At 38.4% G+C, this 27241-nt stretch overlaps 1 protein-coding gene across 27 annotated transcripts in view; it reads left to right on the forward strand.

Moving 5' to 3' along the window:
* adgrl2a (adhesion G protein-coupled receptor L2a) overlaps nucleotides 1-27241 on the forward strand; it is a 95561-nt gene that overhangs the window by 25075 nt on the left and 43245 nt on the right. For all 27 annotated transcript variants that reach the window (XM_072389407.1, XM_072389409.1, XM_072389414.1 and 24 more), the window contains exons 3-4: nucleotides 12751-12964; nucleotides 24536-24645. In XM_072389407.1, coding sequence (XP_072245508.1) covers nucleotides 12751-12964; nucleotides 24536-24645 — 324 coding nt within the window. The remainder of the gene's footprint in view (nucleotides 1-12750; nucleotides 12965-24535; nucleotides 24646-27241) is intronic.

The following is a 27241-nucleotide window of genomic DNA, read 5'->3' on the forward strand; positions in this document are numbered from 1 at the left end:
TACCAAATATCTTTGTCGGGATTTATTTAATAGAAAGTTTATTTGCCCATCAAGCTGAACTTTTCATACCTTTTCATTAACATAATTTTGGAAGCAGCACCAACACTGTTCATGCAAAATGGCTGCATTTTTGTTTCATATTGAGTATTTTAAACAACTTTAGTTGGTTTTGTCTTTCTACGTCCTGCTTGAAGTCCTCCTGGTTGTTTGTGGCAGACTGCGAGATCTGGCCTCCCTGTGGAGCCAGGCAGGCGTGAGGTCTGTGTACGTAGGCCCACCGTGCTGTCACGTCTCTTTCATCGCCAGCCAGGCTTGGCCAATAAGGAGATAAGGAGACAATGACTGGGTGAGCAAGCAGTGGCAAGGTGTAACCACAGCCCCCGGGTCTCCTCCCTGCCGAGTACTTCAAATCCTCATTAGGATTTTCAGCAAAGGAAGGAGGGATTTTCTGGATTAGGGCTTTGTCACAGCTGGCTCCAGGTTAGTGTTTGTCATGCATGAGCTTGGTGGAGATCTGACATCTTGCCACCCTCCTCCTTCCACCCAAACAGACACTGCCTTCACCTGGCTACTGAGGTAGTCGACATATGCTCGACTAACCCAAAACGAAACTCATAACAGTAACTCACTGCCCTTGCCAAAGGTTTTTAACAGCTTTCTTGTAGCCTGTGTCAGGTGTCTGTGGGTTTGGGCGGCTGTATCAGCATTTTTCTTAATGGTTATTTATGCAAGGATAACCCTGGGAAGCATCATTAGTTTGTAGTTTGCAGTTGCAGTCCATGACCCTGGTGGGATGTCGACACTGATAGTTGTCGTAGTTCAGCAGTTCAGACAGGAGACACACTGTCTTGTTTCGAACAGACTCCTCAATATGTCAGTTAGTAGAGACACTTAATTGTATTTCCTAAAGCTATTTGTTCCTTAATTTCTCAAGGTCCTTCTTTTTTCCCACCCATTATAAACTTAGACGCTATTTGTTTGAAGTCATACGTCTTCCATACTGCTCACGCAAAGTAAAAAGTCCTTGCTTCTTAACATGTCGCTCACCCTGTAACGTGGTCTTTAATTGGTTGTCCAGACTCGTTTGGCAGAGTGATTCAGCGTGACAGAGCTCAGACTTATTATGAAAACTACCTTCTCCCATCATTCTCAGCGCTGATCTTTGTGGATAATGGGCATTTAGGAAGACCCCACCAGACCTTTGCTGGTTGGCATCTCAGGCAACCTAGATTAGTCATCTACCCACATGTCCTTATCTGTCTCGTTATTTACTGTTATGCTTTGTCTCGCTCTGTTTTTGCCCTGGTAGAATCATGTGGGTCCTTAACAACTATATCTAAAACAATCTACAAACATGTTTTGATAACCCATCGCATCTCTTCTTTGAAACACAAATGTAAGAGAGAAGAAACACGACTTATCAGTCTCCAGTGCAGTGATCTACAACAAAAAAACCTATTATTCATGATGAATGTGTTGTTTTGTTGGTTGTTGTAGTATATGACCATTGGAGATGTGACTAGCCGTATGTTGACATCACCGTATAAGCAGGATGCAATTTGTCAGATATGCCTCCATGTTAAAAGTTTCATTTTTGTTTGCTGCTGGGTTCTACATTTGTTATTTGTGTCTTAAACGTTGGCTGGCTGAGGGATTTGAAGCTAAACGTCTTGGCAAATGAAAGCATGTGTATTGTGAAAAAGACCTAAAGCTATCTGTATGACACCACAAGATAAAACAGCCCAAGCTCTTTAGTTCTTTAAAATTTTTGTGCTGTTAAAGTCTGTGTGGTGGACATCAACGACTGTGGACAGACATCATGCAAGGACTACTGATGAAGTGCTGTCTGGAAGGGGCGGATGAAGAGAATGTTTTTGATTATCCAGCGTAGATGGTATTTCAAACAGGAACCAGCATGTACACCGTGCGCTTGACAAATGAAGCAGCTCATCTGGTCAAAGGGCAAAATGTAGCTTTGTTTCCTGTTTGCTACTGTAGTACCGTGGAATTTTAAGGTGATTAGACTGCAGCGTTCAGGTCACATGGATCATAGCATTCCAATCTTCCCTTTTTCTCTTGAGCTTTCTAGAGACTTGGGCTTTTTCTGTGACTTAAGGACAAATGTCGGCAATTATAAACATGCTTTAATTGTTCATCATGCAGATTTTCTTTGTAAGCTGAATTGCATTTATTTCTCACTGTGATGCTTTTAGTCCCCTTCACCTCCTGATAAAAAAAAAGAGCAACTGGGGATACAATAAAATAGTCTTGAATTGCTGTTTGTTAAAGTATTCCTATTCTACAACAGCTGAAGTACCACATGTAAACAATCTGCAGGTATTCAAAGGGTACATAATCGCATTTCCAATGTCAGGACTCTGTTGAAAGGCATGCTCACAGGGAAGTCTGAATATGGTTTGGATGTCATGCACAGAAAACTGCCTGCAGGACATGTAATGACAGAGTCTGTTAAGAGAGCATAATTTACTCAAAGGCTTATGATTTCACAGATTTTACAGTTCACTCTCAAGAGTCCGACGTAAGATATCCTTTCTTGCCCTTAGTGAAATCCCTTTTGTCCTCCTGCTTTCAGTCCTGATTTAGTGCAGTCGTAAATCCAGAGGAGGCTCCTGTAAAAGTAGGGTGGTGAAACTACGGCCATAAATATAAAGGATTTAGAACCAGGACCATTTTCAAGGAACTCTCAATTCCCATTTATGAAGCTTGTTAACTTACAGAGTTTAAATGGTACATTTATTGTTTTTCCTTGTTTGTGCAATGGTCTCGTAGAACGTTCTTTATAGTATAAGCTTCTTGTCTAAAACTTACTTTTGCAGAGGTTGCAAAAATATGCTGTGGTCAGTAATGAAGTTCCACAGCTCATTTTCCATTTTTAGTGGTTCTTTGTTTGAATAAGAAAGCCCCGGTTTACTTGCTGTCAAACTTAACATATGCCAGTTCAAGCTGTTTGTGCTCTGCCACAACGACTTGACCCCAAACAACTCAGCTTTTGACCTTTTGAGTCATAATGACCCCTGAGTGCTTTTGTATGTCAAGGCCCAGGACGTTTAAGACCCATTCTTGTATAACTAATGGTCTAAAAAGCATTAGATTAAATAACTCATTCTGAATTAGACTTTCATAGTATATTAGTGTGTCTTCGCTATCATTGCCACGGCTCATCTTGACTATTGTTTCTGATTAAGTGTCGCTCTTGTTCTCCACATTCCATCTGATATAAGTCACCTCCCCTTCCCAAATCCTCAATTTTTTTTGAAATAGCCAACAAGTAACAATTAATCCCGATAAGCATGTGAGACATCTGACAAATCCTTAAATGAGAACTTCAAAGTACCCCTGCTGTGACATGTGTGAGGGCAGGAAACAGATGGTGGAGTGAGAATGTTAGGAAGGAGGCTTTGACTGTAAGTCAAAATTTTAGAGAGGGGGTTGATATTCATAACAATTAGTTATGAAAGATTGGCACCCTATAAATATTTGATGAACTGAAATAAAACATAAGTAAATTTCAGTTTTAATTTTGATTTAGATTGAAATGAAGTGGTTCCCTTGAGCCGGGTGGGATTTATATATTGTTTCCCTTGTTTTGCATTTGTCATATAAGCACTCAGTAGGTAAGGATAACCTTGAATGCCTCATTCAGTGTGACTTAGTTGAACAGAATTGTGTCAAATAACACTTTACAAAACCTGGAAGGCAGCAAGTCTCTGGTTCAGTCTGAATAAGAGCTGCATAAAGAATTCAGCTGGAGCAGCAATCGTGCCATCAGGGCATGACTACCCTGTTGGTCAGGGAATTTAAATGCCAGGTGGGGGTCAGTTGAAGCACTAGCTGAATAATGTGGGACAAATGCATACACATGAGAACAGAGTCTTGGGAAGAGGAACCGCTGCTGTGGGCTGCTTGAGGAAATGTACTCTGGGAATGCAAACCAAGCAGATGGACCCTTCTCATTTGTGTGTACTGCCACTTGTGACCCATCGGGGGAATGCTTCTTTATTGAATTGAGGAGCATCAAACGCTTCGCTGAAGCAGAGAGGAAAGTCTGGGCTACCCAATGTACTGTGTCTCAGTCCATTGTTTTCATTAGTTTTAATGGAAACTGTGGAAATGATATAGACCAGAGCTGACAAACACAAAGTAAATACATTCTGAAAGGTCCTTTGTCAGAAAAAAAGCACACTTTTATTATATTTAAACACTGGAACAATTAAAATGTTAATGAACATCTTAAAAACTGTCACTGATAAGGCTGAGAGGAGAAGTTCAAACAGACTGCTGTTGCTAAATAGTACGAGATTCTTAGTCGGAATTGGCTTTATCAATTCTCCGTGCATGACTCATAGGATCAGTCTACAGATTTATGGTACCATCAGCTCACTTTCAAAAGTAAAATCACAGCTCACATAATTCTCAAAACTCTGTGTTATTTTATAATTTAGTGGTGAACTGAAGGATGTTTACATCATGCAATTTTTAAATTGCATCAAGCTAACCTCAACACTTTCAAAATGAAAAGAGCCAAAAGCCTTGACCTTGTCTTGATTATCTAGAAATGTATGGTAATTTAACATTGAAATCTACCGGTGACCATTTGTTAGGGACCATGAGACAAAATTTACAGCTTGACGGTCACTGCAGCCATTTCATTACCAGAAGCTGTCCTTGCTTTTTTTTGGTGACCTAAAAAGCACTCCCTCTCTCTCTCTCTTCCCTACACGCGCCGTCTGGCCCCGGGGCTATCCGATATTAGACAGTGAGATGACACTGTGTGCTTGTGTGAGTGCAGTCAGCCAACATGTGCAGATGATGTGAAGTCAATAATGCATTATGAAAAAATGGGATTTATGACCTTGATGAGCCCCATAGAGCTTAATTAGGCCTAAAGGTTGATTTACATACAAGTGTACATGGAATTTGATGAGGCTGTGTTTTCCTGCTGGTGCAGTACATTTTCACTTTGTCAGACAGCAACACTTGATGCCTCACACATGTTCAAATTCTTATGGATAAAAAAAAAAAAATACATAAACATTTCTTGGCTGCTTGTCTGTCCAAGTGTCCTATTTTGTTTGAACACAGTTAAATTAAGTACCACAGGATCACATTTCTTTCCTTTGCAACCATGGCATTTCCTGTGCAGGTTTAGGTTTCCGCAAGTGCTGCTTACTAGAGATGAGGAATAAATTACATAAAAAAGAGGCTCTGATAGGGTACACTTTTGTTTAAAGAGGCCCACTTAAACCAAAATGGGAGAAACAAAAAATATATATATTTTTTATAACCTCTATTCAGAAAGAAATGACAAGATCTTTTTCAGAGTCATATACCTATATCAAAGATGCTCCTGATAGCCCCCCTGCTGTTGCTATGGAAGTAGCGGAGATGTAAATGAACTGGAGTGAACTTGATGGTGGAGAATACAAATGAGGTTTGAATGCTTATTCTCCTGCTGCTCTTTGCCTCTTCTTCTTCTCCCAATATCTTTCTCTGTTCGCCATCTCCCTCTCTCTGTTCAAAGAGTAGGGAGGAAGGAACACTAATCAGTATTCCACATCTTTTAACACTACACCATGTTATTTTATTTTCTGATCATAATGGCTTCTGATCTGCTGAACAAGACCTCGATGGCTTTGTTCAAATTCTTTTTCAGCCTAGCGCTGTGTATTGCGCTAATAAGATTTGTGAAATAACTTTTTTTTTTCCTTCTCTACTATGGAGCATAATCTCAGATGTAAATATGAGCTAAGATATAAATATTCTATGCCACGTATATTAATAGTTGTGTCATTTTTGTCAGAGTTTAATAGTCTATAGATGTTCTATGTTACTATGTAGACCGTTACATATGTATCTGCTGCTCGCTGTTAGCCATGCCCAAAAATGTCGTCAGCTTTCAACACACAAAGCGGAAAAATAGGAACACGGTCTTGACTTAAAATTAATGTGAAAGAGCTCAAAAGAATGTTAATATATGTCAAATAAGTGGTGTAATTCTTCTTTACAATAGCCACACAGAGTCAGCGGTCTACCTCATACCCTGCTGTTTGCTGGATAGATGCAATATTTTCTTTCGTCTCCTCCCCTGCAAGGATCTGACTTCTTAAGAATACATTCTGTTGTAAAGGATATCTCTGGATTATAGAATCAACACTGTGGGAAGGATTGTGAATTAAAGGTTTCTTGTCCTTTTTAGACTTATTTTGCTTGTATATAGATTTAAATGGCGGGGTGTGGGGTGTGGAGGTGCAGAACCTGGAGGATTCAAGCTGTGTCGCCTGTGGCTCCAAGCTAATGCCATAGGCCACACTTTTCTTTCACCCAATATCCCCTCAGCAAGCTAGCTTGTCCGCTCAGAAGTGCAGAATAAAAGCATGCCACGCAGAGGTGCTAGCTCATTTACAAGCAGCTGTTTAGCTCTTGTCTGAACTGCGTAGAAAATCAAAGGGCTGCCTTAACGGTAGACGACAAGCATTGGAGCGTCCCTGTCACACTTCTCATTGGCTCTCGACAGAAATTATCTGGTTTCACATCAATATAATCTGGAGACCCCTTTTGTGATCTGGGTACAATGATGGTAGCGTTAGTGCTTGAATAGGTCTTTTGATCGGTCTCTGCTTTGCCTCTGGACTATCTGTTGAAGCATTTTTAACTCAAGTTACAAAGATAAATTTTTAGATGAAACCATTTACTGGATGCAAAATAGCCCTGGTGAAAAGCAGAGTCATTCCTTTGTCATTTATGCTGTATGATCAGAAGTGAAGTAATTTATTTCACTGAAAAAGATTCAAATTTCTTACCCTGATTAAGCATGCAGCTGCTACTGTATATAGATGTTCTTGTGTCTTCAGTATATACATGCATGTCCCTTTGGGTTTGATCATGTAATGCCTGGCTTCATGGTAGAACGAAGATGATCCTAATGACTCCTCATTTCTGTGAAATAGGAAGACATTTTGCTCATTACCTCTGCTTCAGTGACACTCATATCCTACCAGATGGTCACTTTCCAATTGATTTGGCTCATCGGTGAGAAAAAAGATGAATTAAATCATTACAGCACCAAAGAGACAGTGCATAATGGGTCCACCTTACATATGGAGGGTTTCTCACAGTTCTTCAGCTGCAAATCGTGTATGGACCTAATGTCATTGCAAAGGTTACTCAGGATAATAAATACCAACTAGGGAAGCTTTAAATAGAGGCTTGTCATTGGTGTAATAAAGTGCTACAACTCACAAAAAATAGGTCCTGCGTAACAACCAAAGTCAATTACTAGCATGTCGTGACAATGTTAATATGCACATGTCAAAAGCTTGAGTGACTTATGTATTATAACAAAGAACAACAGATGTTTCGAATGTTCATGTGTTGATTATAGAATATAGACATGTTTCATAGGCTTTTCAGTTGATTTCAGTCTGTGTGAAGAATAGAATAGAGCCTTAACTTAATGTTTTTTGCAGGTTTATAAATGGCAGAAATCAGTGCTCACTTCCATGAATGGCACACTGATGATGATGTGAAACTGAACTATTTTTTTTTGTGGTTGTAGTGGTGGTGGTGGTTGGCTGGGTTGGTGGGTGACCAGCGGGCCTGATTAGGAAGAGTGTCAACAAGGCCATAATAAAGGTCTGGCAAGAAACGTCTCAGCTGCACCATGTTGCTATGGTCACAGGATTAGGTTTTCCATAAAATATTTGCTTTGGTTATGTCTATATCCTTCAGTTCCTGCTGTTTAATTGCTATACAGAATGGTAGCTCTCTTCAGATGTGTGGATGATAGAGATCTTTTTCTCTGGGGCTCATATTGGTTTGGATGCTGTATCACAAAGTGAAAGTACATAAAATAAATAACATTTGACATGTTGACTGAAAGTCCGTGCCATCTGTGAAGAGGATGTTGTAAAGGTTCTCTCTGAGTGTAAAAGGTGTGTGTACGTGTGACCTGAACATATAAAACCAAGTGTTAGAAACATAACTTAATCTTTGATGTTTTTTTCATTGATGCACCAATGATGCGCTTTGTGTACCATTATGGATCCTCCGCATCCACTTTGTAAAAGTGTGTTGTGGAAAATATTAATTAGATTTGTGATTGTTAATGCCTTATTTGAACCCATTCATACTTCTCATTCACTTTCTCAGTTGGTCAAAAAGAGCTTCGGTAATGAAGGAATGAAGATCAGTGATTTTTACTGAGATTGTTACTGTTCTTGGCTCCTTGCTATGTCTTGTTTTGGCTCCTGTACTGTCTGAAACCATGGAAACCACGTCACAAGCTGTAGCTGTGCTCATGCACCATAAATATCAGTTTGTTTATCATTTCTTTAGTTTTCCCCTCACTTTCAAGCTTTGATGGTGTCAGAGCGCTCCCTTATAAGGTATTTTCCTGAATAAATGCACAGACGACAACTGTTGGAGATTTCACTCTCACTGTATTTATCTCTATTGAGAGTATGGTTTCATTTCCATGACAAAAAGCTTTGTTCCTGTAGAGTTCCCGTACAGCCAAGTGTCATAAAATATAATAACAACTCATGCAAGTAACTCACGTAATACTTTTCAAAAAGATTTGTTTTTACATGTTATTTCACACGAGATCTTGAGAAACATACCACTGTCCTCAACCTCAAGCCTAATCAAACTGAATAAACTGATAACGAAAGCTACCTCTGTGCTGGATCCCCTGGAGTTGATTGTGAACAGTTTATGAACATAATGGACAATACTGCCCACCCTCTACATAACATAGTATTGGACACAAAAATGTGTTCAGTCAGAGGCTTCTTCAACTCTGCTGCAGCACAAATGGGTATTTTTTTAGCAAGCAGCAGTAGCCATACACAATGGCAGTCTAAGGTGAATAATGAAAGAAAATATTTGTGTAAAAATATATAATTTCCCTTTGAGATTAGTAATGTAACCATTTTGCATGTCATGTAATTCTGTAAATCTATACAAGAGCTTGTGTACAGGGACATACATGCACAAATGAGACTGCAAATGTGCCAGAATTGCTGTTTGTACTTGATGCCACGTTATCTCATTAGCCAACAGCAGCAAGTTTTCTCAGTTGCTCCAACCAACTTTTTCTAGATTTGATTTGATCACGAAAGGTATGAAAGAAAACTAGAGCCTATATGAATATGAATTTCAACATTCATATTCCAGATATGGTTTTCTGCTACCATATGGAAAATAAACAATTTTCATATGGTGTGCTCCCTGAATAATTATGCTAATGGCCGCACGAGCAAAATAATGATTACTTTTGTGGCTCATTTGAATAATGAAATTATTCAGTTAAGTGAAACAGTAGTCAGTGGATTTGTTTATGTTAGATTAAATGTTATCATATTACTTTGTAACTGCAATGCATGATCAATGTTGTTTTGGTTCCCTCATAATATCTTTAAGTAAACAGATTTATTTGAAGTACTTGCAAAAACCATTATGTATACAATATAACAGAACTTAAGCAAGGTAGTTTATAAACAGGAGATTTAAGATAGCACTGTGGCAAAAATAGTGTTTTTTTTTCTTTAGCTTTTGGCCCAATGTTAGCTAGTAATTGAAAATGTATGACACGAAAGTTGAAAATTAAATGTATGTATCCCTGCCCATATACATGGGCAGATGTTAAAACACTAACCCATTTATTATGCTCAATGTTTTCTACTTTTACTATTAGTTAGGACCTTGGAGCATGTGCAGGCCCATTTAAGTTTAGTTGAGTGTATCAATGTGGTGTAAATCAAGCTACAAGCTCATTATATGGCTGTGTCAATCCAGTTTTAAAACGCTCAGTTTTGTACAATTTTGATCTGACTTACTTTGAGTTGGATGAACAATCTTTTTTTTTTTCTAATGCCATGTAAACTTGCTTACTGATTTGTCTGTGTCAGCCATCTGTCCATAAACTATAAAGTACCATCTGACACTAGGTTGAGAATGGTTCAGCCTCAGGCCTAATCAATGGAGAGAGGCTTTTGGAGCTTGTTTACAACCATGCTTTTGGTCCATGATGCATAAACCCTGCTGACTAATAAAGAGCACTTGGATTACAACAGTAGTGTTTGAGATCCAGATTTTTTAATGTGAAAACATACCACTATAGAGAACCTGTCATCTACACAGTTGAAAAGTGGCTGGTGCATTTCAACAGGAGTCTTGCAGTTTTCTTGAGCATGCATTTATCTCCTCATTTGTCCAGCCTCTGTTTTCCTCTTTAGGTAGAGAGACTGCATTAGCTCTAAATCATAAAACCAAAAGCAGATCCTGAAGGTTCAGCTGAGTGATTTAAGTGTTTTAACAGTGTTGCTGAGACATGGAGCGCAAGTGGGTTTGGCTGTGGATTTGGAGATCAAGCAGAGGTCTTACACATGGCCAAAAAAACAGATCACTTCCAGCCACAAATTATACCAATGCAAGTAAATGTATCCCACCCTGCCCGGTTGATCCATTTGGAGTCTTTATTGCTTTTATAGTAAGGCACACTAGGTAGACAGTTCCATTCTCAGCAGTTTAGCTGAAACAAATTTTATGCGTAAGATACTGAACATGAAAAATTTGCAATTTGATATATACTCGATCGATGAAGCATTATATCATTTTCTTCTGCTTATTCAGTGGCAGATACTACAGGAAGTTTTCAGTTCCTCAGTGTACGTGTGGTCATTCTGAAGGCTATCTTCTTTTTCTTTTGATAAGACAAGTGCTGAGAGAAAAGCAATAGAGGAGCCTCCATTACTCATCTGCCACTTTCATGTCATGGTCTGAGGATAAAAAAATTGTAATGTGGCATTGACTGATGTTTTACATAGTTTTGGTATAGTTACTACACGTGGTATTATAGTCTTTTGACAAAGCAGTGCTGGAATGCATTGACATGAGCTTAAGATTGACTGTCAAGGCTTGTTCCAAACATGCTGTGTTTTCATTGTTTTTCACTTAAGTTTTTTTTTTTTCTCCAGCCAGCATCTCTGATAAATTGTTTATTACCTTAAGCGTTTCTTTTTTACTCCAGAGAGAAAAGGGTTGCGAAAATGAAATACAGTTGAAACCTATCATATTTGGAAGCCTTTTCTTTTTCATGTCTACTGGTCACATGAGAAAGTTTGCTGTCAAAAAAGTGCAAGAAGAAGAAAAAGCTCCTTCCTTTATGATCGTTTTCTCCCAGACAATAGAGGTTTGATAGACCAGAGGAACTGCCCTCTTCTATACAGATGTATCCTTTGTTTACCCCGAGCTCTTCACAGTGCACCTTAGAAGTTGGATTTTTACTTGATTGGTGCACAAACGAAGCATGGGGCAATACAAACTGACATTTATCTTCCTTTGTAAAATACCACAGCAGCATTTCCTGGCAAGAAGCACAATACAGAATGCTAATCCCCTGCCATTGTAGCTTAGCATTTAATCAGACAAAGATAATTGTATTGGTAGTTAACTGATGAAGCATTCAATAGGGTAAAATGAACTCAGCCTTTCTTGGCCAATTTAGTCAGTGGCTGTAAGTAAACTGCTGCCACACAAAGAACATCTCAAAGAATGACTCATGAAAAGAGAGAGAAAAAAAAAGGAGTCCTTTGTGATTATAAACAACTGCACATATGGATCACTCCAACTTGTCCGGGAGCCAAACAAATTAGTGCATGAGAAGTAGTAAGGGTGTTCTTTATTTTCTCCCGTGACTGTGAACTAAGCCTCATTAGGGAGACAGAGCCTTTGGAAACAACATAGCCATCAACAAAGTTGTAGGTTGCAAAGAAGCGGCAAAGTCACCACTGGATACAGGGAAATGGTAGTTATTAGACAAAGAAGTCAAGATAAGAACAGTTGACAATCTTTTTTAAGCTTTTCTATTTGAGATGATAAAGCTGCAGCAATCTGCTCATACCAAGAACATATTTAGATTTTGTATATTTTATCTATGCAGTTGACTTTTAGTTCAGAAATCACTTTTGGTATTGTTCATATTTGCAGAGCCACAATATTGATTTATTTTCTGTTTTTCCTACCCCTTCACCCACACTTACAGAAACACGCATACCCTCTCACAAAGTGTCTTTTTTCCCTGCCTCCCAGTTGTCCTACCTTCGATTGTCAGTTCGGCAAAGTGGATTAAATTACACTCATGTTGTCATGCCCGTTCTTCTTTTTCATTTTGTATAGAAAAATGAGCATTGCAAGAAATTCACAACTTTTTTGCTATAAACTATGCATTTATAATATTTATTTACTGAGATGAAACAGAAGATCCATCCATCCATCCATCCATCCATTTATCTTCACTCCTGCTGTTAATGTTTCATTGCATAGTAGTACAAGCCTTCAAACACTCTGGCCAATAAACTGGACTTTAATGACAATTATTGATTTTTTTTTCAGGACCAGTTAAGGTACAAGGATGACATAGTAACACCATTAACTCCCTGTTGCGGCTGAGATCTGAAATGTTCACTCAGTATACTGATCTATATGGGCTAGTAGTCCGAGCACGTTTTTTTTACTCTTTATATTGATTCATGATTTATGTTACTGAGCAGTTCTAGCCTTTTGAATAAAACAAGAAAGCGCATGCATAGAGATACTTCCTCGGTGTATATCAAGCTTTGGTGTCTTGTGTCAGCTGCCTTTCATCACATATTTCTCTGTGTCATTGAAGCTACATATCTCCCTTCGATTTGCACTGATAGAGGTCTTTCATCTTCTCCTCTCCCTCAGGATTTAGTCGAGCTGCCCTGCCATTTGGCTTAGTACGCAGAGAACTGTCTTGTGAGGGTTACCCCATTGATCTGCGGTGTCCAGGAAGTGATGTCATAATGATTGAAAGCGCCAACTACGGCCGAACAGACGACAAGATCTGCGATGCCGATCCCTTCCAGATGGAGAACACCAACTGCTATCTTCCAGATGCCTACAAGATCATGTCACAAAGGTAAAACTGCAGACATGTCTGTGCAGTGTCAAAACAACCATTCCAAAATGAGATGTCTGCTGAAGTTTCTGCACCCTTAGAGAGTAATTTATAAGGCACGGTAATGGTTGCCTGGTTCTGGACCACTGCCGACCATTTCGTTTTGTCTGGTTGGCCCCGTCCACATACATTTTTCTCTCACTTCCTCCACATCATTTGCCTTTGGGGTAAAATCTTCCACCGGGAAGAATTGCAGGTCCACTTGTCTGATTGATTTACACTATCAAAAATAGCTAAACTAAACAAAAAGACAACATCCTGTCAACATCGATAGCCCACAAGATATTGATATTAGCACCAATAATGAGGCACATGAACCTGAATAACAGAACATTTTAAAAATCATTAGCGCTTGGGGGTGGAAGGAGTGCGGACAAACCATGCCAAGAGTAGTCTATATTAAAAAAAGGAAAGAAAAAACAGCAAAAGAGTGCAGCAATAATCTCAGAGCTGACACTTATTTCACTTTTCAAGATATGAACAAAACAAATGAACTTTTCCTCTCCAAAACAAGGAACTGAACTCATATAACGTAACTAACAAAGCATATCCGATGAGGCATGCAGAAGGTAATTCGTCTGGCTGTTACCCTGCAGATATGCTTTCTAAATTTGGTATCCTTACTTTAGTCTATGAGTATTTGCTATTTTTTGCTCTATCAGGGAGCCCAAGTTACTATTGTTTTCAAAATCTGTTTAATGTGTGTGTGTGTGTGTGTGTGTGAATGTATGCATGTCTGTTGGGTGTCTGCAATGTAATGTCTTTAAATCAAAACAGAACAAAACAAATGCATGTTATGTGATTGTTTGCACCAGATTGACTGCAAAAATAAAGCAATCTATTTATAAAGGTGTTCATAATTCTGTTAATGACAATATTAGTATTAATAATGAGCCCTTTTAATTCTATACATGAATAAATGTCCGTACATGGACTCAAGTAAATGTTGAGCGCAGGACTAAGAGTGCTGGCGTGTTTTTGTAGCTTAGTGTTATTATTAGAGTGGTATTACAACTTCTCCCATTTTTAGCGTTTTCTTCATATCAACATCCTGAGCTTCTGTACTGGCTCTTTGAAACTTCCGGTTCATGGGAATAAAGGCAGCACTGATTCCAAGATTATTTCAGACTTCCAGACGCTGACAGTGTTGATTTAGTTTTACTCATATGGCAAAAATAAGTAATATGTTTGATTAAATAAAAGAAGTGTGATTCTTATTTTTTTAGTGAGCAAACACATTGATATGTGAATTTTTGTCAGTGACTGCAGCTGTCACTGTCTTTGTGTATTATTGCCATGATTACACTGCAACGTTAATGGTAAAGGCTCATTGTCCTTTTGACTCTACTTTACTGTCAGTAAATCCAGTTACTGTTATAGTTACTGCAACATAACACAACATAGCTGACCCACTAACCTTTCTAGATAAAGATTTGCTTATTAACAGGTACATTTTAGAAAGAAAAAAACAAGGTGCAGCAATGTGCGATTTCATATAGAATTTGTATTAAAAAGTTTTACTTCGTTTCACTCGTCCACCTCAAACATGTTTTTATGATGCAGAACTGCTCACAGTACGTGCTTTTTAAATATAATGTCTTTACTTATTTGAAGTTTTGTTTTCTTATTGCAAATAGGGTTGTGTATGTATGTTTTTCAGTAGCGTATTGATTGATGAAAGTAACACTGCTTATTGATCACTGACCCCTGAAAAGAAGTGTGATGTAAAGCAATGTAGGTGCATTGACTCACGCATACTCATTCAAACGTATCAGGGTTCCACCAGAAACTCTGTGTCCCCATGTGCGACTTAATACGTGAGACCAGTTGTCACACAGGAATGCCATTGGAGCCAAAGTGCACAGGATGGAATGACATATGAGTGCCGCAGAGAGAGATATTGGCTGGTATGAGACCGTCAGCAACTCTCGCAAGCCGCCTTGGGAAATAAAAAAAATAAAAATAAATAAATAAAAGACTAAAGCCCTTGTATTCAGGTGGGCTATTGTCAAGTCCTATTTGATGAAGTCAGATAGCTGACTCATATTGTCTCTTCCTGCTTGTAGACCTGCGTTTTACACTGCCCTCGTGCAAAAGCATTCCACTGAATCACAAACACTGTCTCCCAGACAAACTTTTCTAAACGCTCTCTACCTTTGTCTGCAGAGCACTTGTAATCTTTCCATATATGCATACCCTGAGACTGCCAGAGGATGTAGTTCAGATGTTCTTTTAAATGCATTTTCAGCTTTTGGGTCTCATTTCTGAGCTACTGTATGAGGTTTTAAAGTGAAAAATCTACGCATAGATGTGTCTCTTAGGTATGTGAGTACGTCTGATACTGCAGGAAGAAAAAATGACAAAAAAAGAAAACGCTGCAAGGTGTTGCAAAAAAAGTGACTGACACATTTATAAAAGATGCCTTTTTTCTGTTGGCGTGAAAGTTAATGTAAGATATTTTCATGGAAATGTAAGAACTGACTGATAAATTATTGCTTAAGTGAGTCAGAGCAATACATTTTTTTATTTTTTATGCAATAAATGCCATAGAAGCAAAACCGGTCTGCTGTTATGAAAATAAATTCAACATCAATGTGACAAAATGCCCAGGAACGCACATGGGACTAATTAGTAATTGTCTTTCTCTTGCCCAATAATTTTCAGGAGTAGCCATATGTAGGACGCCAAAGCAATTCAATAATGTCCCCGCTGCCAAATAATTATCCTCGGATGAGAAATGTGGTGATTCTTTTGCCTTTTTGGAATGCAGTGTTTATTTGTTACTTGATCTCAGCCCTTCACTTCTCCACAAGTCAAAACTCAGTTCAGTACTCTGGCTTCTGCTGTGGCTAACCCAGCTGGCACTTTTTCTAACAATCCTCTGTACACACCGTATTGGATAAAAAAAAACCCAAAACATTTTCCCATACGGAATATGTCAATTACAGATTGAATAGGCACAAATATTTGTTGCCACAATTACTCTGGTCTCCTAATTTGCACGTGTCGGGAAAAATAATCACATTAGTACTTGTGTGGAAAACTGTGTTCACTTTTAAATATCTGAAATGGCTGTGGCTCTGAAGTGTGGAGAATTGGATTGAAGCTCCGCTGAGTTTGATGGATCCTGTTGGCACTCCAACTTGTTTTTATATCTTCCTGGCATATTATATTCATGAGCACAATGATTTTTTGAAAATAGCCCTAGGACTGTTGTGGCTCAATTAGAACATTCAGCTGCAAGCAATTAGTCGACTCAAGTGGGTGATAATCTGTACAGGAATTTTTCATGTGGACACCTCCCCTGCAGATGTGAAACTGCGTGGCAATACAGTTAGAAATAACAAATTCATTGATAATAATATTCAGTGGTGTGATTTTTCTTTCTTTTCAAGATTTGTGTTTTTAATGATAATATATCCTCAACTTCTCTAATGCTAATGACTGCAAACGCATTCTCACCACACAGATGCAATATACAAAATTAAATCAGTAATTCAAACGTATTGAGATTATTATTATTTTTATTATGTCTTGTGTTTCGTCGTGTCTGCTTGAACCATCTGGTGCTTAGTTGTGATTAAGTTGCATTTGACCACATGTCCTTATCTCTCTAGGAGTTGAAATGAGATGACAGTAACATACCTTGACTGATGATTTTCATAGAGGAGGACATATTAAGATATACAGTATGAAAAGTGGCTTACATCTATTGATTTCTCTTTGACTAATGAGCTTCATTGTAAGTATTCAATAACAAGACCATCGATTGCTGTAACATAACATGCCTGGTTCCTGTCGTGTCTGTGGATCATGGGTTTTCAGGGGGATGTATCATTGACTGAAATGATCAATGCAGATATCTCTCTGAAAGAGAAGACTAAATTCATCTGTTGAGATTACAGTACGGCTATGAGCTGATAATCATCAGGGAAATTATTATTACCAGACAAAACTGGGTGTGAAATGACATGTGCTGCTGTACTTTTAACACATAAACTGAGTGAGATTTTAGTAGAAGTGACCACATGATATAAGTTTGCAATCAGCTCTATCGTCCAGGTCCGCATCAATAAATGTGAGGCAGGTCTGCAGGCTAAAGGATGCTAGTTTACACTATTTATATCAGTGACAGCACTGTATGCAAGACTCTCCGAGGAGCTCCATTCTTGCTGCCTGACAGCACTCTGCCTTGTTCTTCCTCTCTGTACATACACTGTTGCTATTTATTTAAAGCAAGGCAGATTAAGATTTCATAGAGATTCAGATTCAGCTTGGGCATTTCAGAGGGATGTGCAAAAGTTCATGAGGCATGAAACTGCTCTCTACCAATTGGTGATGATGAGATAAACAAGAAAGTGTATTAACAGCCACCAGTGATTTGCATTTGTCTAACAACTCCTAATGTCAGCATTAAACTATGCTAAATCTCGGAGGAATAATTTGTTAAAATTCACTTAGATCTTGCCAGCTTCATTTGGAAGCTGTACCTTCAACTTCTGTGGATTTGATAGGCTGTTTTAATTTCTCCAGTATCTCGTTTAACAATTATCTCAGACATAGAGTTTTTTTTCCCCAATGGTATGCTTTGATTTTTGTTTTAATATGTGATTATAAAACACAACATCATGTGTTGTGTGATGAGAAGTTGTAAATATGAGACAGCTCTGTTTAACAAGAAAGCTCACTAACTTTATAGTCATGTGACATTGAGTTCAACTGAATTTAATTTGGCTTTTTGACTTTGATTGGTGGAAAAAAAACAGCCTTTTCCTATATGAAATTTGGTAAGTGAATGATAACTGTAATATACAGAATATTGTTTGAATGAGTCTATATGGATATGTTCCATATTTGCTCAACTGCTGCAATCAAGCTTTACAGTGGGCAGATTTTTTTCAACTTTAGCTGTAAATTCTTCGATTGTATTGAGATATGAGGTCTGGCTCGGCACTGATATTGTTGTTTGTATACTGTTCCTTTGTGTTTGTCATCCTAATGCGTGGGTGATCTAGCTTTGCATTCTGATGTCTTTTAAAGGTCGCGTTTCGACCAGCAGACTGTCACAATAACATTTCCATTGACTCCAGTGGGATGACGATATAACTCTTCTGGTTTAAAAATCAATAGGAGAAGTGGACGGATGTGAGCCTGACAGCCTCTGCCATGACTGTCTAAGAGCCTTGAACCCCCCCCAATTGAGCTCTACTGGCAGCTCCAATAAACATAGCATAAACACAAGCATATGACAGTAATTATATGTTTCATGGATGTCTTATGTGGATATTGGGTCAGACCTCAAGTTGAAAACAGGATGCTAATGGTTAATTTCTAATGACCTATTTCCTGAAACATTATTGGGCCACCCCCTTAGAAAATGGTCTAAATATACTGATACTGGGGGTGATTATACTTATTGCATGTGTGCATTGTATGTGTGTGTGTGCTCTGTATCCTGTTCACATCAGATTGTTTCTCTTGCTGCCATTCTGTGGCCCTGGGAATGATTTAATTTTTCAATGGCCTGTCTGCTATCAACAGGCTTGCCTCTTGAGAGAGATCTCTGCCTTGATAATTGTGCCATGAACCTCATCAGCATTCAAATGAAATGGGGCTAGACGGGTCACTTTGAGTTTAAGAGACGCTAATTTGATTGAAATTCAAACTGGGAGCTCCAGGAAGTAGATTGTGCCTTTTTCTGCGATGTGCTCCCCTCACTCATGTCACTTCTCTCCTCTTCTTACACAGCTATTGTTTTTGCTGCTGCTACTCATTTTCAGTTTTTATATTGTGAATTACAAACGGTTGCTTCCTGAGCGTAGAAGGATTGATAAGTTGAGGCAAAGCAATCTAGGATTCAGCAATTAATGCTCCTCTAAATTGGGGAGACCACACAGGAGACGGACAACAACAGGCTTGAATAATTTTGATTAATCATGATTAAGTTGTTAGTTAGAATGCTTCATCATGATATGATAACTGTCCAGTTAAAAGACACATTGAGATACCCCCAATTCAAACTTGAGTTTTAAATATACATAATGTCACAATGACTAGTCTGAGCCTTGCATGGTGGCTGTTATATGGTGAAGAGCTTCTCTGTGTTCCTCGATGACACGTTTGGTTTGCAAAACTTTGTCGAACTCAGAATTCAACCTCCGCTATGACATGGCTGTAAATTGTTTTACCTTTAGAGATAGAGGTGCGGTGCCATAAAATGTTTGCATAGCCAGCTACCGATCTTATCTCTCACTTGAGCTTCCAACATCCCTGGAAATATCTGTGGTATGATCACATCTCGTTCATTCAAGGTATCTGTTTAATTAGTTTGACGATGAATGAAAATCGTAGATATTGACAAAATCATTTTGACCCCAGTGAAACTTAAAATATCTCAAATGTGGCATTAAAGATGTCTTGTACGGGGATTATGACCAGTTAGAATTTCATTTTTTATGTCTAAAAGTTACGATGATAACCCATCCAGACATTAAATGTTAAAAACAGTACTTTACAACTACATCGATAATGTAAACTGTAAGCATACATTTACATTTTTCATAAGGACTGCTATCTGACCTTTAAGTGATTGTGACCAAGCACACAAAACAGTCACAATTTTTGCAATTCCATTTTACCTTCCTTCTTTTCCAGCTGAATTGTTACCCTATGTTTATCAATTACACAAAGCCTGGATTACAAAGACGCTGCATCTGTTATAAAAGATAAGTTTGTGACAAGCAAAAATCACATAAAGTCCTTCAAGACTTAAGCATGCTTTAGGCATGGGAAATAGCTTTTCCTACATCTGATATTAGATATGCAATTTGTAGAAGGTTTGTCATTTGATCCAATTTATTATGCAACTAGCACATTATATTCTTGTCCAATTATTCCTCTGACATGGTTTATGATGGCAGTGGAAAAGGTTAAATGGCATGTGGTTACATGGTATCAGGAGCACTATCTGTTCTACCTTGTTGGTACTCCTTCCCACTGTCAGCTGGGAGTACTCATTTTTAAGAGATTTACATCAAATCCAAGCAGCATTTTCCATGGTACTCTAATTGTACTGATGTCTGCCTCTCCCAAAAGGTCAGAGATGTGATGGGATTACATTTGGAATGCTTCAGTGTGATTAACTGGCCGAGGGGATAGATGAAGGCAATCAGACTGGAATGAAGTTCCATTCTTCACTTATTTTAGTTTCACTTGAGGAACAGATTCAACCAAACCATTTTTTCATATTTTCTTGCTATTTTGATGATGTTTTTTTTTTAACCACAGAAAATTAAATAGTTATTTATTTTATTAGCTGTTATGTGAAAGCTCCTTTCACACAGATGGTGTTGTATATTTTCCTTGATATGAGTTAAAACAGACACATCAATCAGGTAATACCCCAGCAGAAAATGGCTCCCAACAATTTTTCCTCAAAAAAAAACTATATAGAGCTCTTTTTCCCACTGGTTAATTATTCTCTCTCTTCCATTACAAGACAAAATAAATCTCTTTTCACTTTTGTTTAATCCTGTTGAGCTATTGTAGTATTTATAGAGGTAGAATGTTTCACTCTAGAGAAAAGTGAAGAAAAGCTCCCTTCGACTTAATTTTCATTATGTAGATGATTAATTACTATATAGCCTCAGACTATCAAAAGATAGTCAGAGATATCATATTTTAAATGTATTTAATTAGTGTGCACTTTGAGACCTGTATCCTGCCAAACCAAATGCTGAACTTTTTATGGGTAGAATTTCAATTACATGCTTTCTCTCAAAATGAGGGCGAGAACTATGCATAGAAGAAGTCATTAGGGCTTTTTCAATTGGTCTCAGGAGATGCCTGAGGTTTCACAGATGAGCCGGCAGTGAGAGTCACACAATTCCATAGATCAGGGCTCCCCTGTTCCACAGCTCTAAAATTAGCGAAATATATCAGGAAGAGCTATCAACACTTATGTCAACATTGTTTTAAAAGAAATATGAGCTTTTTTAATGTGTCTCTCTGTTGTTCGGAACATTTTGCCTGAGTAATGACGGCAGGTCTGTGTCTCATTAGTGTCAGCGATTTTATTTTTCTATATTATTCTGTTTCATATGCCTGAAATAAACTAGGCATTAATATCCTGGTCTCAGTGGAATCTGGTAGATAAAGTGCTGTAATTTATATTGCTCCTGCATGATATGCTTATGCATGAGCAAAGCAGACAGAGTCATCAAAGTGACCATTTAATATGTGGAAAGTACTGCAGATTCATGAAATATTAGCCACGAAAAAACAAGCTACGTATTATGCTCCCAGCATGAGGTGCATGTTTTAATTTCTAAACAGTAATTAACTTCCATAAGAACAACTGCAATATGCTGATATTTCCATCTGTTATTACACATGAAGGTCACTGATGTTGTGAAATGCCCCTTGAGATCTTCTCTGAACATAGATCCACACACAGATGGAGACATAAATATGTGCAATGATATAATATACTGTTCTAACTTTCTAATTGATTTTTGTGATATTAAGTAAGTCTTCTTAATCAATTGTTTTTAAGAGAATTATGCGAGCTGCTTTAATTAACATACAAGTCCAATGTTAAAGAAATAGCATAAAGAACAGGGAGGTGAATTTCTTTTGTTCTTTAAGAACAGCATTAGTAATGTCTCATTGCATCCCCTGCTATGGTGGGGATTTTTGTGCCTTTTAAGTTTCTAGACACCGCTTTTTGCAGTAAACCACAATGCCCTGAATGCACTTGTGACATGCAGCCAAACATGGTTGTTCCTCCTCAACAGTAACCAACTGTTCCACAGAGCTACATAATATTATATTGATAAAAGTTGGACTCAGAGCAGTGATTACTTCTGCAGCCAAAAAAACAAAGGCAAGATCCAAAGCAAAAGACAGCACAGTGCAACCAGTAATACATTTTCCAATGATCTGCTGTAAATGGGGGGACTGGTCTGTGATAAGAAGAAACAAATATTTTCTCTGGTCCCTGCTAAATTGGCAGAGCAGAGTTATTGATCTGGCTCCTCACATTGCCAATAGAATTTTAAGTCCCTTTGGTAACAAAGACAACTTACTTGGGGTATTGATGTCATTATCATGATTTCAGTGGAGCTAGAGGGTGGTTACCTACAACTACCTGGACTTCAGAGCAGACTGAGAACCAATTTAGAATCCCTGCTCCCCAGATGTTACATGCAGTGTCTGGTATTAACTTATCACAGCTCTAAAGGGCTTGTGAAATGAAAAACACAAGTATAAGTATAAAACACAAGTGTTTTTATTGAATAGGACTTTTATCCTGAAGATGTCCGTCCGTCCATCCACTTTCTATACCAAGTCAGTCTGCTTTCAGGAAACAGCATAGCAACAATCTTAAATGATGCTCTGGAAGCCTTGGATTCTAAAGACTACTTTGCTACACTTTTTTATGAACCTCTCCAAAGCATTTGACACTGTATATAATTTAGGAGCTTTCAGACTTAGGCCTCTCAAATCAAGTCGTGGGCTGGTTTTTTAGCCACCTTTATGATAATGAGCAGCATGTGCAACTCTTGTGGTTTCTTGTCCAGTTATTTGATTCTCACAAAAGGAGTGCCCCAAGGTTCAGTTTTAGGACCTACTCTCTACGACCTAAGTTAACAATGTAGGCCAGAATATAACCGAAGCATCATTACATATTTATCCCAATGATGCAATCGTTTTTGTTGTCTTGCAAACGCTGTTGCCCTGCTCTTTTATCGTCTGCAGTTTGCATTTGACAGTATTTAGTTACATCTGTCTGATCTTAGATTTCTTAGATCATATCTTAGTGTTCCCATCAATTAAATCCACACAAGGAAACCCAATTTGACTTTGTCGCTTCTTATGTGCCAATGCATCCTAACTGATAAAATAATCTCTCCTTGAAGACCTACATGGAACATTGTTAAAGTAATTTAGACTAAAACTGGGGTTTTAGTCAGGAAACAGCTTGCTGCTTCCACCTTTTTTAATCTCCTATTGACCGTGGTGGCATTATTTACATCAATGTCTGTCAACTCTCTATAGATGTTTGATGCTGTTTATCACGAAGCACTAAGGTTCATAATTGTCTATGAATACCCTAACGCACAATTTCTCTTTGTACTCTCTGGTCAACTGGTCATCATTATCCATACACAGATTTTTGCATTGGTATAATTTCATTTACAGATCTGTCCTTGGTCTGTTGCCAACATAATTATCTTCCTACGTGTCATCTAAACAGAGCAGCCACAGGCTACACTCCCCAGTCCTTTGTTCCTGTTATTGTTTCCTCAGTGCGTACAGAGCTCAGCGAGAAGCCATTTTCTTCTCCTGCTGCGTTGACTTGGAACACGGTACCACAGGATGTGAAGCTGTCCAGTATGATCCCACTAAGGAATTTTAAACCGATTGTGAGGAAAATAAGACATTTGATTAAATAGATAAAGAAAAAGGAATATTGGGAAATGGGTTCCTGTCTATAATATTTTCTTGTGCTTTTACTTGGTACTTATACCCACTTTCCTAAGCTTCAGTTTAGACCTTAGATGGTATTTTGTGTGCCTCCTTTAAAGATGGATTCAGAGCACAAGTAAACTCAGACAAGTTAGTCAAGGCACTTGAGTGAAACATGCAGATTGTGCTAAATCTACCCCAATAAACAAGAGCAAATTCCAAGATTGCAAGAGGTTTTCACACATTTGTAGTCTAATATACGGCAGACTTTATCTGTTTAAACCTCACTAGTATTAGTTGTTACATTGTTTCAACAAACATGAATCTGATTTGGATTTGATTTAATCACATGTCGACAGAAACAAAGACTGTGCATAATTACAATGAAATCAGAATGTGACACGGTGTTTATCAGTGTTGACCTGAACACATTGAGACAGACTCTCCAAACTCCTGAAGAATCGCTGCTAAAAGCTGCATAAAGGAAATACGACTCATATGGGGTTTCCAAATGAGAAAAAAAGCCTATATTCTCAACTCATAAGAAGGGGGGGGGGGGGGGTGATTTGCAGAGATCTCGACCAACCTATCTTCCACGATTAACATGACATTAACATTAACACTTTACAAACACACTTTGGTCACTTCCTGGTTAGATTTGACAATAACAGTACCTGGTTAGGGTTAGAAAACAATCATGTTTTTCTATAAAAATGACCAAGCGGCATCTTTACCCTTCAAATGTAGTTGCTCTCATGACCACTAGAGGCTGCATATTCTTTGAATGTAATTATTGTCAAACATATGGCACATGGGCACAATTTGGGCAGGAGGACAGGTTTGTTACATGCTGGAAATCCAAAAGAGAAGTGTTCCATTACTTTACTGCCTACAGATTAAAAAGCTTTGCTAAATGATAACTGCAGTTCTCGATTCTTTATTTGCTGTGCGTTTACATCTTCGTACAGGAATGTGAATAGTTGTTTTAATGCACTGAGAGGTATATTTTTTTCCCCCAGTTTTAATCATTAAAATTTGACTTTTTTTCTAATTTATTTACAGATGCAACAATCGGACCCAGTGCATTGTGATCACAGGTTTAGATGTCTTCCCTGACCCCTGCCCAGGGACTTACAAGTACCTCGAGGTCCAGTATGAGTGTGTTCCCTACAGTAAGTATGACCCCTCTGTCATGAATTGAAAACCCTTCCTCCTCCTTTTCCCCCACCCTCCCATCCTCAGTTTTTCTCTTCCTCTCAGCCCTCTGTCTCTTCTCAGTGTTATACCACAGTCCCATTTCTCCCCTGCCTCGTCCAGTCTGTGCTCTTTGTCTGCAACACCTTCCAGCACCCTTTTCCTCTGTCTCTTCTTCAATCTGTGTCACGCAGTGAACTTTCCATGAAATATGACCTGTAAAACCCTTTGCTCCTACTCTGCACTCCCCTCATTATTGATGTGCTCACCATGTTTCTAGTGGATCGACGAGCCTGGTTATGAGGTAGCAGAATAGAGAGAGTGGGGTGGGGGTGGGGTGCAGAGGAAGTCATGCTGATCTCTGTGATGGCAAGCAGGAGTTTCATCTCTCAAGTCTTGTGCTGAGAAGTATATCAGGCAAAAGCGCCGCTCACCTTGATGGCTTAATATACAGCCATACAACAGGTGTTGAAGTATGTTAACAGATGTTTCATTATGTAACAGAACAGGATGGCTCCTCTCATAAGTCAACAAGGTAATATTTCATCTAAAGAGATAGCGTTAACATTTTGTCGGTGCCTCTGATGCTGAAATATTCATTGCCATTCAGCTCCCAAACAATTTTTAGACTGCCTTTCCTGTTAAAATTTCCCCTTTGTCCTTTAAGCTGTCATGTTCATTTGCAATTTGTAAAGGAAAGCTCCCCTTGTAACCTTTACATACTGATTAATGACAAAGATTTAGACAAATTGCCAGAATCCCTAATCAGGTGGAACTATAATGATTAGAGTTAAAGAGGTAGGATGATGTATGTTATATTAACTGATGTCTTTAGATGTGTTTTAGTTTTGAAGCAAATTAAATAAGACAGTTAAGCTCAAATAGAAATAATGCAGCTTTATTCTACCGCACTTTCTGTTCAGTGCTTTTGTTCCACATTGTTCATTACAACTATACCGGTTCAAGCTATTCCCCTTAGCGTTAAATGAAATTGCTCTAGTGAATGTCATTAGATGGTGAAACTCATTATGACTTAAAGGTTTACCTTTGAGGACCTGTAATTAAAGATGGTATAAGCAATAATGGCCATTTGATTCCAAACTATTGAACGAAGCCAAATCCTGTAGCTTATACCTTAAACTCTTGGCTGCCCATGTTTTTGCTTTTTTTGTTTTGTTTTCTCTTGCCTTATCGTTAAGTATTGATCCAGTGCCCTGCTGTGTTACTCCCAACCTTAATTGAAGGATTAGCGCCAAGGTCCACTCGTGTTCTCCCACTGTTATGATTGTCGCTGGCTTCGGTCTTGTATCAACGAAAAAGATGCGACGACCGTACCGTTGTGTGGTGAAAATTAAACTTCCACCCAAAAACTCTCTCTGCTCACAAAGCCCATATGACAAACACACAATCAGGTCCTCACTTCATTCTCAGCAGTTTCAAAGACGCACTTCTGTTGCCCCATCTTTTTGCTTCTCAAGGTCCTTGCCCAACCAGAATAGGACCAAGAACACAGAATGTTTCCTATCGCAACTGCCCTGGTAAGTGTTTAGTATTCTCCCAGTCTGACTCAGTCCACATAAGCCCAGTCCAGCCTTTTCCTACTCAAGCCCTCCCGTAAACCAAGATAGTGTGTGATTTATAGGCAACTTCCCTATTTTTTCATGCTTTCCTCTTTCCAATCATCTGTCTTCTCTGTCCCGAAATAAAATCAATGACTCACATCATTTTGTAGGAACTGACTAATGCAGAGAAGCAATCTTAAAGGGAGATTAACTTTTCCACACCAGAAGAAACTCTTACTACAGCATTCTGATTGGGATTGCAAAGCATTTACTACAGTTTTCTGGTTTTCAGCTAAAATAGATCATATGCCAAACACCAAGATTTGTGATTAAAAACATTACAGTGGTCGAGGGGCTTAGGATCTCCCGGATTTGCTGGGGCACAGGACTTGAGAGGATGTTTTGCAAGAGAACGTATTAAGAACTCATTAAGCTGATCAACAAGCGGACCACAGACAGTGTCCTCATTTTGACTAGCAACTAATGCTCCTCTAAATCTCTCTGTCCCAAAAAATGCAACCAGCAATTAGATAACATATTTTATTTAATTAATTAATTTTTTTTCTACTGCAAATTGCTGCAAAGTCATTTTTATTCATTCATTCCGTTGTCAAAGATTTTATACAATCACACAAGCGATTTTTAATATTTCACCTCTGTGTAAATAGCCTTTGCAATAACTTTCCAACATTGCCATCTTTTTGGCATTCTTTTGGCTTCTTTTTGGCTTAAAATTTCAGTTCTTGTCATGGACTGCCCTCATTAGCAATATCATCTTCATACTCCAGCCAAAGATGTAAATTTTTGCCTTCACTTGGCACTGAGTCACGCTATGAATTGGCTTCAGAAATTGCTTTAATCAGGCAACTTAAAAGCTAAGACATTTATTTATTAAGACAAGCTATTTTGAAATTAAGAAAGAACAAAACTATAGTCATGCCTGTGAGCCTAAATATTCCCGATTGCTAACATTTTTCACACAAGCTAATAATGCCTGTAATCCTGTAGCTCT

This window comes from Leuresthes tenuis, unplaced genomic scaffold (genome assembly GCF_036924035.1).
Source record: "Leuresthes tenuis unplaced genomic scaffold, fLeuTen1.0.hap1 SCAF_7, whole genome shotgun sequence".
Taxonomy (NCBI): domain Eukaryota; kingdom Metazoa; phylum Chordata; class Actinopteri; order Atheriniformes; family Atherinopsidae; genus Leuresthes; species Leuresthes tenuis.